At 37.0% G+C, this 17693-nt stretch overlaps 1 protein-coding gene across 1 annotated transcript in view; it reads right to left on the bottom strand.

Moving 5' to 3' along the window:
* Positions 1–663: 663 nt before the first annotated feature.
* The window catches only part of ROBO1 (roundabout guidance receptor 1), a 743951-nt gene continuing 726921 nt past the window's right edge, over positions 664–17693 (bottom strand). Inside the window, exons 28-32 of the mRNA XM_072886039.1 lie at positions 14534–14943; positions 12553–12705; positions 4446–4754; positions 2979–3178; positions 664–2375 (exon numbers count right to left, since the gene is read on the bottom strand). Coding sequence (XP_072742140.1) covers positions 2361–2375; positions 2979–3178; positions 4446–4754; positions 12553–12705; positions 14534–14943 — 1087 coding nt within the window. The 3' untranslated portion in view covers positions 664–2360. The remainder of the gene's footprint in view (positions 2376–2978; positions 3179–4445; positions 4755–12552; positions 12706–14533; positions 14944–17693) is intronic.

Here is a 17693-nt window from a genome sequence, read left to right as displayed (position 1 = left end):
AGGAGCAAAAAGGTTTTGTTGAATAAAAGATAGAGTGGGGTTTTTTATGGAACGTGCTGGCTATCTTTTTTCTCTTTTTTTTTTTTTTTAACTGGGATGATGGGCGTAGGCTAAGTAACGGCAAGAACAGGGTAATCAGTAAGAGTACAGGATCACAAAAATGCAAGAGTGGAGAAGGAACCATCACCTACTTGATTGCGACCCACAGCAGGACCCTGCCGACCACCGAATGGCTAACGTGCAGGGGGACAGCAGGCACGTAAGACAACTTGTATAAGCCCCAGCAAACATATGACTCATAATATTCTTTCCCTTCACATTTTTGGATCTTATGTCCTTTGAAACAAATGTATCTCACCCCTGAGGTGAATGCTTTTGTTGGTACAGATTTTCTTCATCAGCTCTCTCTGGAAATTGGCAGGCTTAGAGATGTTTCCATTATCACAGTTCATGAAGCACCCAGAAATCAGATCTTTAAGGCAATCAATTGTAATTACGTAAAATCTTAGGCTGCATCCAGCTCTCCCACTTTGCTCATGCTACTGTAACTGCATGGTTTCAGTGGAACAGATTCTGACTCTTATCAACAGAAATAAGGTCAGAGATGGCCCTAAAATTATGTTTCAGGGAACACAAGAAACTACGCAAGAAAGATAATGTATTTGAGAACATTTTTAATAAATAATGTGACAAAAATTACTTTTCTGATTATTGGATCCTCAGTATGCAAAATTATGGCTAAAATATGAGGTTTCTTACATGAACATAATGAAAACATTAATCACATGGATTGTTCCTTTAGTACTGCACACCCTTTCTATGGAACCTTTCTTTAAAAATTAGCTAAATGAAAAATTTCAGTCCTCGGTAAACACCAAAACACTTTTTTTTTTTTCTTCTTTTTTTTTTTTCATTGGGGCTAGTCCTGATAGCTGTCAATAAACAAACACACATTTTTCCAGTAGCACCAATGACAAAGGAATTTTATAATTACAAAAAAGACCATAAAATCTACAGACAGAGGACATTGTTTGGCAAATTCAATGCAACTAATGCCTCTATTTCAGCTTTAATGACAATCCAATGTTGAGAGAGGCCACAGCAAAATTGATAATTTTCTGTAAGTCCAGGAAAAGTGAGAAGTGTTTTGATTATGGCCCACATTTACGTTTGTTACTTTACCATCTGTCACCATTCAAATATTCCAAATACAAACATAGAGCATTAACAAAAAGATGAAAAATATCCCAAACAAATGCTTAACATTTTCAATAAGACAAAAAAAGGTTAATAGTTACAATGGTTTACAAACAAAGTTTAGTGATTGTGCTTTTAAAACCAAAAAAAAAAAAAAAAAAAGATAAGCAGTGCATTACAAGAAAAATTAATCGCCAAGATCAAACAAAACTTCTTTAAGTGGCACTTCTTTAAGGTGAATTGACACAAGTAGAGGTCTGAGATTTGGGCCAGTAACAGTTAATGATATTACCCAATCATTATTAAAAATGTCCATTGATTTTCCTGCTTATTTTCATAAGCATTGTTGAAGCTGAAAATTAGAAAAAGTTGACGTAAACTTGCTCATGCCACGATTAGGCAAATAGCAATCACATTGGCTTACCTCCTGCCTATCCCAAAGGACATTTTTAATAAGAATGTACTTAATGATGAAAATGGAAAGACAAACCAAAGTACCACAGGGGATTTAAAATGAGTACATATTTACAGTAAGAGCCACCTCATCCCAAATTAATTTTACTTGCATTTGTAAAACTGCATCATCTGCAAAAGGTTAGCAAGAGACTGGCAGAAAACAAGACACGCAGTCTGTATTGAAATTGCAAGTTTACCATTTGCACTAACTGCAGACTACAGTGAAACCCCTAGAATAAAAGAATGTTCTGCATGATGTTCACTTTGGGGATCTTTTTAATCAATGCTGTATTACCTGCAGTGTTATCGATTGGCTCAGTGGTGTACCGGCAGCGTGCCAAGCACCGCCTCACTGGGGAGAAACCTTGGGATCCCAGGCTCTGGAATCCCCTTCTGTTCTAATCCTGAAGCAGCAGCTGGCCCAAGTACCACGAAGAGCAGCTTACCTGCCTTCTTGGGCAGTGAAGGTGATGCACTTAGCGTTACAGAATAGGCAAGGGCCGTTCCTAATAAGGAGGGGTTACAAAGAAAGAGTAAAATAAAAACTAGCATTCTGATGGCATGAAGAAAAATGAAAAATTGTACACTCTGATTGCACTGAACATTATTTCTGGCGTCAAACATCATCAGACTTGAGGCATCTTAAGTGATTTTTTTTTTTTTTCTGATTAAATTTTAAAAGCCTGTTACAGTACATGTTGTTGTCTTCAGCTTTCTGTTTCCTGTATTAAAAAAAAAGACATAAATGACTACGTGTTAGATTTTATTATTGAAAGTTTGTTTCACATACTTCTTAGAGATTTGTTACCTTTAAATAATAATTACTACTTTTAATCATGTGCAGCAACATGACTGCACGTTGAACACCCTTTCTACAATCAGGATTTAAATTGAATTAATATCACTAGGCAGAAAAAAAAGAAAAAAGTTCATGCCTTAATATCTAACAAAATCTAGAACGATAAAATTTCAAAAAATGTGAAAGGAAATGTCAAGGTGTTCTTAGATGCTCTAATGCTTTATTTTACTTTTGAAAGAATCTGGATAATGTAAAGTGCACATTTAAATATTGTATTTCTGCAAGTTCTGTTCCACAGGTTTTAGTGTGGTGACAGTTATACTATGCTACGTATTACTTGTTTTTTATGTTTTTGACACATTCTTAAAGTTTATTTTCTTGGGTTGTGCATAACATTAACACATAAATGTACTAATTTTTCTGAAGAGAAATATTTCTGGTTCAAAAGTGTTTTTTCTTGGCATCTGTCTAAGCACAGAAAATATAGCCTTATTCTAGTCATCTTCAGTAGTACAACTGCAGTTACCTCCATCTCTTCTTCTTCCTCTTCTCCTTGTTCATACGCTCCCAGTACTTGCATTTCTGCAACATTCCTTCGGGCTATATTTGCTTGATCTGCCCTCTGTCTACCTCCTGATCCTCTTGATGACATAGAGCTGGAGGAGCTGGGATCTCTAGGATTATTTGATGTTGGAAACGTTGGTCTAGAATATGGCAGGATGTCCTCTGTATAATTACATACGTACATTGTTATGTTTACAAGCCCAGAGATACTATGATCTTAAAATTTCTGCATGCAGTAGATTTATTTTACTTTTTATGATCCTCAGTAGCTTTAAAGTGATGCCTGACAGGAATATGAAATACACTGTTTCCATAATAGCATTATAGAAGCTTTCTTGAGGAAATTTATAGGATTCACATGGTAACATTCGCCACAGAAAAACTAATTAATAATTACTGTCCACTTCATTTCAATTTATGATCACTGCTCTATGTTCTACAGGAAAATGAAGAAAAAAAAATAACCCTTGTAGTGTATTTATGCTATGACTGAGTAGGAGGACATGACAATAATGACATGCATGATAATCGCAAGGAGCTCACTGCATCTAAATATTAGACCCTGTATTTATCAAATTGTGCTTGAAACAAAATTAGTGGGCATGTTTTAAAATTTCAGCACCATCCTCTTAAGGTAAACTTCTAATAACTTTTCTCTATAGTAATCCACTGTAATCAGTACCAATCTCTTATTAATGTGCCCATTTAACCAACTTACTGCCCAATCACCCCTGATATTGCCCCTGGATACCTGTAGAAGAAAGAACCAGGCATTTGTACAAATCTGTGTTGAAAGCCTTAGCGAACACTTGGCAAATTCCATTAATCATGTTCCATTAATTAGTAATCTTACCAACTTACATAAACAAAAGATTACATTGATCAGGTCTGATTCATATAATGCAATGTCAGTTAGTATTTATAACTAATGCATTACTACTATGGCTTTCTTATCTTTTTAAACAGGACCAGGTTTACAAATAGATAAAAATGGGCCAAGTGCCAATTATTTGGTAGAAAAGTTAAATATCTGACTTACAGATCTACTATCTGACTTCACTCAGTTCCCTTGTAAATTAGGTAGATTAGACATAACTAGACTATAAACGTATGGTAGGGGCAAGGACACTGATCCTTACAGGTCTCAAGGAATATTTGTTTGGGCTTCCTCAGTGTTAGCTTTAATACATGATGGGTGCATAAGGAAAGCAAGATAGAAAATCTATGTTTTTCATAAGCTTTTGTTTCCATTTTACCCTAATGAGAACCTGCAACGTGACCTGTGTTAGCACCTATACTTACAATAAATTGTGAAAATTCATCAGACCTAACTTCATTCACACCATTGGTGAGAGAGACCTGGAAAGAACTGCCTCGTCCCTATGATCAACACACAATACTTCATTAAACCCAGAACATGCAAAATAACCTTGAAGAAGATGAGTTTTTGCTGGTGTGCCTTCTCGTTTTGGTGCTTTATTTCCTCGCAGTTTCCCATCATTTTGCTGTTCCTGTGATTCTCTCCGCTCTCCCGAATTTGTCCGCACATCTGAATGCTGTCGCCCATCCACCCCGTCCCTCCCCTTGTAGCTCGCTCCTTTCCTTTCCGCAGATCTGTCTGTCCTCGCTTCTATAGAAGCAAGTTTTGGCAACATGACCGGCCGCACTTCCAGCTGTGATTTGGACTGGGCGGTTGGTGATTTTATAGCTGGAGGTGGCACAGGAGGGGGTGGCAAGTCTACAAAGTTGAAAAAGAATAATAGTTACAATGACATCATACCCTAATGAAATTAAGAAATAATATTTAACTTCCACTGAAGAAACAGATGCCCTATTTACTTTCAGCCCTCCCTCTGCCCTTCTCTCTCCACCCCAAAAAGTATTATGTTTCTGTTACAACTGCTGATGGGTTTTTTTCCAAAGCTTAAGCTTTAAAAATGCAAAGTAAAGACCTCTCACTGCCTTTTCAAATCACAATATTGTCTTAAAAATCATTACAAAAAGCTGTAATAAACTTTAGGCACTTGGATATTAATATATCAGTTATGGATATCAACACAGAGTTAAAGATATTATCATATCTTTGCTGATATTTATCATTTTTGCTAAGTCCACTCAAGAACACAGCAGCTTGTGTTATAGTTACTTGGGGCCTTCAGTGTGCTGAACGTTAAAACAAGTTGGCTGGGGTGTAAGAATGTGTATCAGATGCACTGCTGATATATGTAAGGATAAACTATATTAATTATTGCATTCTTCTTTCAAAATTATAGGTTAATCTAATATACATATCCCTGATGTCTGTGGGTATCTCATGAGATACAAAAAAATCCACTCAATCAATGAAGTAACAAGCTCTCAGGAACAACAAAAAAAGAAAAAATGACACACAAGACTTTTGAATTTGTCTCCTTAAGTTAGCACAGCTTAAGGGGTTCTAAAATTCTGTATATTTTAAAATAGTATTTATAAGGCACACATACGTTTTACTTAGTTAAATTTTTCTACTCTTCCATTAAGACTTAAAACTAGAATGTGTAAACTGTTCATCAGGATACAATAGTGCTCTGTGGAATATAAAATGTGAAGGAAAAAAAATGTAAAAGTCAAACAAGAAAGCAGTTCACAACAAAGCTGTAGGAAAAAACCACATGCATATATATAAGAGAACAACACGTTAAAAAAAGTGAGATGTGAAAGATGTTTCTGAGGTTAATATTCTCAAGTGAGATTGCTAAAAAAGTAACAGCACTATTAAAAAACGTAACTTCAGCATTTTATAATAGCGTGCATTCATTCTTTCTACTTCCACAAAAATCTTGGAGCAGCTGTGTTTTTCAAACACCATCACTATATATACAGCTAATTCAGTGTCTATTCAAGAGAACTTTTCAACTGAAAATTAACTAAATTGTGCCAAAAATAAAGGTAGTACTCCTGAATAAGAAAAAAATAGGCATCTAACATACATATATAAATTCAGATATGGCAGATGCCAGATATTTTTGAGAGGTTTTCCAGTGACACAAAGCACAAATGACTTGATCTAGCCCTGTGGAAAGGTGTGGCAATGCAGAATTCAGTGCTCTATGCAGGCTTACTGGGCACCATACTCCACGTTAAACTGGTGACATAACTTGGAATTGCCCTTGACCAGTTTTAAATAAGACTACAAATTTTATCAGTTTTCTAGACTGGGATCATGAGGAAGAAAGATGTCATAAAGTTATTTTCCTAAGGTTGGACATACTTCAGGTGAATGAGATTTGTAACATCATTTTTTCTGCATTAACTCCACTGTCTTGGTAAAAAAACACAAAAAAAGAGGAAAAAAGAAAAAACCAAACCAAAACAAAAAAACAAACAAGCAACCAAGAAAAATTCTCCTTGTTCTAATTTATGGCTTGAATAAAGGACCAAACCCACTTAACAAGAAACACAGAAACTTCCTTCCTTCTGTTCCTCTTAGCTAAGAACAAGTTGGACAACTGGCCTCATACTCCTTGCAAATTGTGTAGGGTAGTTTTTTTCAAACTCCGGCAGTTTTGGGGAACACCAGTTTTAGAGAGTAGCTAAAGGTAAACAATTGAATACAGACACTTAATTTAAGCATCTACTTAACACTCACCATTTGCAGATGTCTTTTAAGAAAAAGTGCTGCCATTTCCAAAACTTGAGAAGGCATAATGTAAATTATCTGGAAGCCTGGATATACTAAGTGGCTGAATCAAAATAATTTTATTTATGCAGTGGGAATTATGGGACTATGAAGTAAGAGCAAAGACAGATCTGTGGACAATAGACTGGACCTGTTTAACTGAGGGAACTAAAACTGTAAAATGGAGAGGCACCTTCTGATTCAATACGATATTAAATACAACAGATTTTGGCAAGAAGACACAGAATCAATTACGTTGCATTCCTTTGTTATCCATAATGCTTTAAACATGGTTTACAGTGGTAACCTCTGTCCAATACACAACCTTAGCAATGAAACTCTGTAATTCCACACATCAAAGCAACAGTCAGACTACCTCCTCTATGCATCTAAAAATGCCCTGTGAGCTCTAGCCACCAAAGAGTCAACCAAACCACTTTCACTGTGCTGCTCAGTCCTGTAGATGCTTAAATTCAGTATGTGCCTTAAAGCGTGGACATTTGGATCACAGGGCTCCATAGCCATGCGAGCTTAAGTGTCAATACCTGCTCCAAAAATCTTGGTCTGAAGAAGTATATAACCTCTTACAATTCCAACAGCTAGGTGAAAAATCGTGTGAAGACCTCAGAATAGCATGTGATATGTTCCTTGAAAGCCCAGTGCATCAGACCATGTCAGATCCAGCCCAAAGCTTATCAAGCACAATAACTGTTCTTCAAAAGCAATGCTGGAGATGGTGATGGTTCCCACCTTTTGCAGAATATTTTTAGTGATTATAGAACTTGGTCAAGATTTAAAAAATAAGATAAACTCTTCATTAGCCTGAGGAGATTCAAACAATATTTTCCTTTCTCTGGAAAACATCCTTCTCACATGTCTTCTCTCAGAAAAGGACACACCGAATCAGAAGTAGAGATACTCAAACTCAGAAGTGTAGGCTTTTGGAACCACAGTTGTTCATGCAATATCTTGTATCTCACACGTCCCGCTCACTGTCTCTATTAAGTTATCAGAGCACAGAATGGCCCTTCTGTTGAGCCTGCTGATGTAAAGGAAGTGTAGGCACTTAATACCAAGCCTTTTCAGTCACCCTTGGAGCCGGTCTCCAACAGTTGTGGCACAGCAATGTACTAGCTGAATACCAAAGGTGAGGAACAGCATCTTTCCTGTAGCCTATAAAATACAACTTGGAACAAACTACTTTATTCAAGAATCCTATCCAGCTACACAGGACAATGAACAAAGTGGTGTTAAGTCTTGACTATGGAAAGGAAAGATGCATTGATATAAAAAGTTTCATAAAACGGCAGTAGCTCTATGGTACAGTAATAACTAAAGAAAAATGATATTCTCTTTCAAGAACATTTTTGCAACCTGCAGGGAAACTATAAAAATCTTCATTATAACACAGTACTCCTTGCTGAGAAGAATCCTTTACAGAGGAAAAAAAAAACTTTTCAGAGGTCAACACTATTACACCCCTGTGGTATTTATTTTAACAGCTCAGATCACAGAGAAAATCCAGATTCAATCTGCCTCCTTGAGTACAAACTGGCATACTTCTTGTTGAAAGGAAAATGGAAGCTTCCATTGTAACAAATAAAAAACAAATCACAAAGCAACATCAAACCAATATAAAGAACTCAGACATATTTGTTAAAGGTCAGCTGTGCTCACATGTTTCATTCATGTCTATATATTACTGCTGTACTGCTTCCCACGTAACTAAAACAATTAATGGATGCCATTTCATAGCATGGTCTACAAGGCAAACCTTCCATATACGTCTCTTGAAAGGAGAGATGATAATTTTCTAAATGAGAACATATACAGGAATCATGGGATAAGCAAAACACCAGTGGGGAAAAATAATCTGCTAAGTTAGTTTGGCACTGAAGTGGAGAAACCACAAATAAATACAAAAAGATGAATTGTAAGCAGTGACAAATGAGGGAAGTAGGCCTTATTAGGCAACTCTCTCCTTTAAGCTCTATTGGGCTGTAGATTTCTACAGTCATACCCTGAAGAAAACAGCAGAGTTACAGATTTGTTGCAATATTGGAGAAGATAGAGAGTGATTTTTTTTCTATTGCATATTTATGCAGGCATGCAAAACTCAAGATTGTTCCTGACTTAGTAAAGCTTTAAGATCATTTAGATCTTAGGTTATTATGTATCACGATTCCTAGATACATAATAACCTCAGCTACTATTTATTTTCATGCTTTATCTTGCAAGAAATGTGGCTCAAACTGTACATAACAACTGGATGAATAAATAGGTACAGCAAAACCCAATATGATGTATAAAAGCAGTGGGCTGTTGGGTTGTAGGGGGGTTTTTTGCCTGTATGTACATTTACATAATGCTTTTATCAAAACAATTTTCACTCCACAAAAACTCCTTCAGTAACAAAATCAACATTTACAAAATATCTCACAATGGAATCAGAAGCAAGGACTGCAAAGACAGCGGGTATCTGAAAACTATTATCATTCAATAACAAGCTGGTCTTTAGCAGAGGTAAGAAATGCATTCCTACTTATTTTTTACCTTGCTGAAATTTGTGCAGAATAGATTTATTTGTACTGCACAGGCAGAGGGAGACAAAAATACAAATGATGCTGGCACGCATAATGGCCTAACATTCAAAGTCAAAATTCAAGGAAGTATTTGGCAGATATTCAATTGCCTTTTGTGAGAAATTCAGCTGCCCTAACGTCGTGTCATTGATAACACAGCTAAATAACTCAGTTACAGTCTCAACCAGTTAATTGTAAAAATGTTAGTATCTTTTCCTTTGGCACTCAGAGATTTAAAAAAGAATCAGTATTTAAAATCTCGTGTAAACTGTCAATGGCGTAATTTCTATTGAAAGACCTACTGAATTAAACCAATAACAAAGTACTTTTATCCTTTTTAGCTAAATACTTACAATTCCAAGGGCTTGTAACTACTAATAAATCAATTCAAGACAGCTCAGAAGAGACTTTCATATATATAATTTTAGAAAAGACAAAAATTGTCTTTTAAAATTTGGTTTCTTAAATTAAATATGTAAGTAGGTCAGGCAAGGTTGAGAATGAGGATACATCTGTTAGTTGGTTCTTGTAATGCACTCTTAGTAGTTAAATCTCTAAAAGGCTAGATGAAGAGCAATTAAAAATTCATACATTTTAATCCCTACCACCTACTGAGCAAAGATTTTTAGCAACAAATATGGAGAACATTTCACCGCCTGGATGACTGTCAAGGAACAAAACAAGTGAGCTGAAATCCCATTCCACATAAAGTAGAAACTGATTTGAACTAATGCTAGCAGAAAATGCAACATTGTTATTACCGATACAATGCAGAGTAGATCAGAGAGCACTTTCCTTTATTTAAAAAAGGGTAGTAGGAGACCTTTTACTGTTACATTAGTAACAAATGCACTTTCAGAAATACCAATCCCTTTCACAATTCTTGCTGTATAAAGAGAAAAAACCCAGATTTTTAAGTCTTACACTTATTGCTGCTGATAATACTCTTGGCATTTTCAACCATTCATGCAAAGAATTTACTTACACGTCCTTTCTGTCAACCAATCATGGAAATTCTTCATGACACTGGTATTTCATGAAACTGCTAGCAAATACTAATTCAGGTAATTTGGGAACAGTAGAAAATTCTTTATATGTGAAACTAAATTCCATTTTAAAGGCTGAGAAAGTAATGAAGCAATGTACTTTTCTCTTTTTAGTATTTACTCAATGCTTCTAGCCACCAATAAATGCTTAAATTCAGAATATCTGCTTTGCTCTACTACAAACACACGTATGTTCACCCACTATGAGGAAAAAAAAAATCTTTGTATCAGGCACTCCTTTTAAAAAAGATAAGTAACAGTGTGACATCAAGCCAATAGAAGAACCTAAGTATATCTGGGAAAGGCCAGTTGTGCTTAAATATTTCATTCATGTCTCCAGATGAGGAAAACGATTCATAGATGTTATTTTATAGATAATTCTAAAGGGACAATATAGTAGATGTGGCTATTAAAACAAATGGTTAGAATCTTCAGTAAGGTTCCAAATATGCTTATGTAAATGGATTGAGGGGAAAGAATAATAATAATAAAAAATCAAAACCAAACAAGCCCTTCAACCCTTGAACTGGGTTTTATTAGTTCTGCAGAAATTAAAGCCATAATTTGCTGTTCCCTGAATGACCACACTGTATTGCACACTAAACAGGTTAGCGGAAATTCTTACTTAATTAGAAAATATGCTGAAGTAAGCAGGTGCTATATAACACAAAGCAAATATTGATCATGATTGTCAAATCTATTGCAATATCTAACCACAATGCTCTATGATTTAACTTTGTATAATTACTTTCACAAAAACCTGTCATCAAATACAGGCCCGCCTCTTATTTATTCCTGTGTTAGAAGAAAATGGCCCCATAAAACTCCTCTTCAGATTTTATTTCTGATGTCCTAGCTGTTGTGTTTGTATCGAGGTTTGATGCGCAGCCAATTATTCAGTTAAGAGCATTCTCTTCAAGAGAATAAAAGCTGATAAAATGTCCATAAAATCTTGCAAAATGCCATTACAAGGGTCTCATAAACATAACATTTCTGGTACAGTTTTGGGATTTACACCTTGTGTTGTCCTTTCACAGAAGCAAACACGCACAAAACCACTGTAATAACCTCTTGAAATCAGATAATATTCCAACAGCTCAGTTTCACTGACAGAAGGGGCCTGGGCATAAGCCAAGAGGCCCAGGTGCACTGTGTCATGCCAGTATTTAATGCAGCCTAATATCAGATAGATGCTAGTGAGAGAAAATACTCAGAATAAAGTACAGATAATAGCATGGACAACCACTCATTGCTAAATTACTTCTGCTCATCGTGCTGTGAGCTTTGTATTAAATTTTTTCGTCAAGTGGCAGGAATCACAGGGAGAAGTGGCTCAAAACTCCCTTCTTTGTAACCCTGGATAAGGATCTATAATATTAGGCTTTCATATGATAATGGCAAATGATGCCCCTCTTTGAAAAATTTCAGACTGGTAATGAAAGTCCTAATCAGATTGTTGTTGCGGAGAACCAGGAGGTGGGGAATGATGCCTGACTTTCCCCTCCCCCCCTTTAGCAAATTTAGCAAACTTGACAAGATGGGTTAAGTCTTGGAGAATTTATCTTACATGAATTTCCAACAAAGCCCGTGGGTTGTTTTATAAAACTGGAAGGTAGTGCTTTAATAAAAGCTGCACCACCTGAGGCATTTTCATTAAAGGCTCTCTCTAGACAACATCACAATGTTTGCATTATCCTCCTACGCTCCCAAGAGAATACAAGCACTACCTTTTCAGCAAGAGTTGATATTGTGTGTGAAGGCATGAAAGAAGATGATTAGATTTTGCTTTTACTCATAAAGTAACTGCTTGCAACAATGCTGTGGTCAGGATTAAAATTAATTGATTTGTGTTGCCCACCATTTGAATGGTAAATTGTTTTTTTCAGGAAAAGATACATTCTGAAGGTTTTAATAGTTAGTCATGTGAACGAAGATTTTAATCCTAACCACACATTATTCTCAGTGACTGTACTATTTATGCTATCTGGGCTCTTAAATAATGACAGTAATTAGCCGATTAGGACACTACAGAAAGCAGGTGCAAGGGTCTGGAGTGGAAGCATCAATGTACAGTATTTAGGAACTCTGGCATTTAAAATGATTAATCTGTTCAGTGTGTTTAGCAACAGGAAACACAAGTCACTGAATTCTGAAACATAATGGTATCTCTGTGGAAAAATTTCACACACACGCACTGAATGCATATTTAGAAAGGTTCACTGACGTTTTCACCCGTTTCAGTGGACTCACCATCTGTGTAGACTTCTCTGCGCAGATGTCCTGGCTGGTGTTTTTGCTTTTTGGCAGGTCGGACCTTCTGTATTACAACAGCACTCATGTTGCTGTCGGTAGACACGGGGCTGGTGGGTCTAGGACAGTGTGATGCATGAAAATGTCTACGGCCTGGAAATAGTTACAGAACAATAGCTATTATTTTCCTTATATAAAATATAAGATGTTTCATACTTTCTCTTTTTTCACATCAGAATGACCTAGCTATACAAAACCTGAAAATGTATTGTTGGAACAATAATAAAACTCTCATCTTTCCTGTAATCAGTTTAGAGTGAGCCGTAACTAAATTGAAGCATTTGCTGTCCTATCGGTAGGCAGGTTGGCTTAGTTTCACAGAAATTATCCAACTGGTTGGTAGCTGGTAGCTCCTGCCCCAGGAAGCTGAACAACATCAGCAGTCAAGCACAGGCAGGCTTCTCGCCTTCCAGAAACAACAAAACATTTCACTTTCAAAAGGGGTTTCACCTCCCCTAGCTCCGGCAGCGCGAGGTCACCCGTGCCATAAGTGGAGCAAGTCACTAGCAGGTCTCAGGTACAGATGCCCATTCCGCTGCTTTGCCTGAATTACCAGGAATGCATCGGGGATGTATGACTGGCATTTTATCACAGCTTATTTGCAGATAAGAAGTGTCACATTGTTAGGATGTGTAGTCAGGTACAGGTAATATGAATACATAAAAATTACTGCACAATATGAACTTGGCTGTTGTAAAATTGTTTACCTGTAATAGGAATGGGATGTAAAAAGACCTCCTCTAAATATATAAATTCACACACACATAGACACACATATTTATATTAACCTATCTGTATAAAATGGATAAAATCCTGGCCCCATGGGTATGAATGGGAGTTTTGCCACCTACTTCAATCGGCCAGGATTTCATCCAGAATTACTAAATTACCTCCCCTCTTACTCTTCATGATGAACAGCTGTGTTGAAATGAAACAAAGGACTGTTACCTAGGAGAGGATATCAGAAACGGGAGGAAGGTTGCAAACCTGTGGGGTCAAGGTGGCCGCAGTTGTGACAGAATACCTCTTCTCCAGGTTTGGCAGTTTAATAGGACTGATTGGCAAAACATTCATGGATCTGCTTGAAACCTGCATCCCACCCTGCAGTATTCTTATTTCTTAGCTGAACTACAACAATATCCACTGGGCCTAGTTACTGATCAGGTTACTGATTACCTGTACATACACCCAGTGTTACTAGTAACCAGTATGTTGTAAAACACTAAATATTTCAAATATCATATTTCAAATGTGCAGTGGTGATTCAGGAGAAAAAAAAGAAGAAATATATGCACAAGGCCTTGCTGCATATTCATAATCTATAATCTAAACTGCAACTAATAACAGCTGCCAAATTATGAAACCAACACAAACCCAGTTCATCTCAATAATACAGCAGTAAGAGCTTGAACAGCATTCTCCAAAAGATAACAACAAAATATAAAATGGAGAACAAATACATTACAATTTTTTTTCCAAATCCAGGGGAAATATAACTCTAAAGGTTTACTACTTATTTGGACATTTCAATACAGAGGGATTAAATCTCTCATGAAGAGACTGAAAACACTGGGAGCCTTATAATAGGAAAAGGATACAATTCTGTAATCCTTTTTTTTTTTTTTTTTTTCTCATTCAGTTCTGGGTGGAAATCCACCAGCAGGGTTGAAGTTTGGCAATAATCAATGAGAACAAAAAATTAGGAATTACTTATGCAAAACAATGCACAGCAGCAATTTCTTTGAACTGTTTCACCAAAACTCCTTTTCTGACTCTTCCACTAGTGTAAATTGCCCCCCCCCCCTCCTCCTGAATTTCTAAATGTTGTAAGAACAAGAATAATCCGTGAAGCAGTTGTGGATAAACGCATTTCACAATGGCCATTTTTTTTCTCCTCCCATCAAACAGAGGACAAACTCACCTCCTGCTGCATCCTGCATTTGACGTCTGGCTACTTTCAGGCCAGCGTATTCTGCAGCTGCTGCAACAGCCTGTGCAAAATCTGCATCGGTAAAAAATGATCCATCTGAAGAGCTAACACTAGACCGCCCGCTTGAGATGTTATCTTCTTCAGAGGCTGAACCCCAGCCATTGATCATGGATCCTGTTACAGAGCTCTCCAAATCCCCAACGCTGGAGGCGGGTGTCTGCTCAAGACCACGCAAAAGGAGCCTTCTGTTCTGCATCTTGGCAACCTCTATATCTGCCTCATCCTCTTCCTCTTCTGGTGCATCAGTATCCATATCAGAGACCAAAGGCCCTGAGATATATCCATAGGTATGTGGTGGGGAGATAGGCCTTGGAGGGGGTGGAGGACTCACAGGTTGACGTCTACATAAAAACACAAGGGTAAGAAGAATTGAAGTCACATAACATAGTCAGAGGAAATAGTATATTGATGAAAATATTTCTTTTATTTTCCAACAAGCTTGACTTGCCTTTTTAAATCAACAGAATTTATATCTGAAAGGTTCACGGTTGGTTGGTTTTTTTAGTTTTTATTTTTGCTGTAAATCAGTACTGACTGACAGCTATGTAGTTTAAAATCTACCACAAAGAAATCTGATTTTTTAATACAGTTCCTTCGTCACTGATTTTAAAGAAAATTGGCTTATTTTGCTCCATAAACATTATCTTCCCTCCATCCACCCCAGTGATTCAGAAAGATATGAAAAGATATATTATTTCATTATTTTTTAAATTGGTCTAGGTGATAATATAAAGAAAGAATTCTCTACCGTAATGTTAGTTCTAGGTCTTAAGGATACCAAAATGCATACAGGTGTACGGGTTGATTTATTTTGAGCTTAAATCATCAGTAATGGTGTCTTCAGCTTAAAGAGGCAAAGTATTAGATATCATTAGGTCAACATTCAGTTTAGTTACTACTTCACTCAGAAGTCCCAGGTAGTAACATTGTTGACAGCTTTTCTTGACAAGGCCACAGGCATGCTCTTTAATTGCCATTTATCATCCTGGAGAAGAGAAGGCTCTGGGGAGACCTTATTGCACCCTTCCAGTACTTAAAGGGGCCTTATAAGAAAGATAGGGACAAACTTTTTAGCAGGGTCTGTTGCGATAGGACAAGGGGTTATGGTTTTAAACTAAAAGAGGGTGTAGGCTAGACATAAGGAAGAAATTTTTTACAATGAGGGTGGTGAAACACTGGAACAGGTTGCCCAGAGCAGTGGTAGATGCCCCATCCCTGGAAACATTCAAGGTCAGGTTGGATGGGGCTCTGAGCAGCCTGATCTAGTTGAAGATGTCCCTGCTCATTGCAGGGGGTTTGGACTAGATGACCTTTAAAGGCCCCTTCCAACCCAAACTATTCTGTGATTCTATGATTTGTCTGATAGGAAGAAATACTTTCTGCAGCAATGGCTGTACTGTTGGCTTTGCTTACCAGGAATTTCTACTGCAGTCTGCTTTGCAAAAATTTCCAAAGTAATTTTCCTTTGTCAATTTTTCCCTATTATTATCTCATTTGACAAATGGTGACTCTCATAAATTAAATCTTTTCTTTTGGGGGCGACATAATTTTTTAAATTTAGTAAATGGGAATACTTACTAATTTTGAAAGGAAAATTTAGCAAGGAAAAAACTAATACTTTGTGGCAAGAGCAAGCTGGAACCTCCCTGGACTACATCATCTAGACACTGTTTTCCACTTGCTGTATTAAGTACTGAATGGAATGAAGAAAAAATCAGTTTGGGATATATACCCAACAATCATTTAATAACCCCCCTCTCCCCTCAGATCCCAGAAGCCATTGCTGCATGGGAATCTCTACCTGCCTTTGACTAGAGACCTTGCCCAGTAAAGTTTTACTGCCTTAATTTAAAGCTCTTGTGACAACTGTCCTTGTAATATATTTGCCAGTCTTCCTATTCCCTAGGTTTTGGTATTAGAAGACAGGCAACTGGTTACAAAATATGTTAGCGTTCTTGAAAATACAGCTTGCCTGCCAGCCTTTAAGGATAGGCTAATTGAGAGCAGCTGGTTCATGGGCATACAGAATTAACAATACTTCATTCACTTTATCTGATGCAGTGGTTCTCGCTTTAACAGTGACATTGTCTCCTATCTCAGCTCTGGCTTTAACATTGACATCATCTGCTATCTCACTAAATCTTTAGGTTTTTTATCTGCTTGTCCACTCTTCCAGAGCACAGATTTCTATTTCAGTTTGCTATACTTCTAGCAAGCTGACCGGACAGAGAAATATTAGAGTACACCATCACCACCAGAATAATATTCTAGATGCCTGGTTCTGATCAGAAATTGAGATAATACTCATCAGAACTACAAGTAAAGCTAATAAAAAGTATGACAAATGCTATTTTAGACATTATTTTCACTATAAACCCACCATTTACAACCCCCCCGGAAACAATACAGAAAGGTGCCACTCAGAATGTATTCTTAACTGGAAAGTATTGTCACACCATATTCAAAACAGAACCCCCCCTCCCAGAAAGGTCTACAGCTGTTGAGCACAGTACATCCAACTCCTAAACAGCAATGCCATGGGTCATATCAACACTGTTAGATGGAAAAAGTAGTCAGCCAAGCCTTATAAACCAAGTAAATAGAATTATGTGAATCTTTTTTAACTGATGAGATGGGTGGAGCAAAAAGAAAATAAATGTTTGAAAAAGTAAGATAAAAAAGACAAATTTGGTCACTAACAATTCTGAGACTTTCAGCAAAGCTAGACAACCATTGTAGGAAGAACAAAATACACATTCTATTTTCAAAGTCCACTCAATGAGAAAGCTGTATGCCCTAGGAGCTTCATTTGGAACATCCTTCCAGATACTTCTGCCACTACTTTTGATGACATTTATGGTGACTAGCCATGAGTCTTCGTGTTAAGCAAACCTTCTACTTTCCAGGCAGTTGCTGGCTGGTTATGCATGTTTGCATACACCTGCTCCAATGCCTACTCCATTCTGTATGTCAGTACGCATCTCCCACTCTCCAGAACATGGTAGCTCAGGTTATGGAAAGTCATTCACAACACATCGCTCGCTTAGCACTTCCCTTTTCCATTAGTGTCCAGCTAGTTTAACCTCTAAAT

This window comes from Ciconia boyciana, chromosome 1, assembly GCF_034638445.1.
Source record: "Ciconia boyciana chromosome 1, ASM3463844v1, whole genome shotgun sequence".
Lineage (NCBI taxonomy): Eukaryota > Metazoa > Chordata > Aves > Ciconiiformes > Ciconiidae > Ciconia > Ciconia boyciana.
The sequence above is the reverse complement of the archived record's forward strand: the minus strand, read 5'-3'. Positions and strand labels throughout refer to the sequence as shown.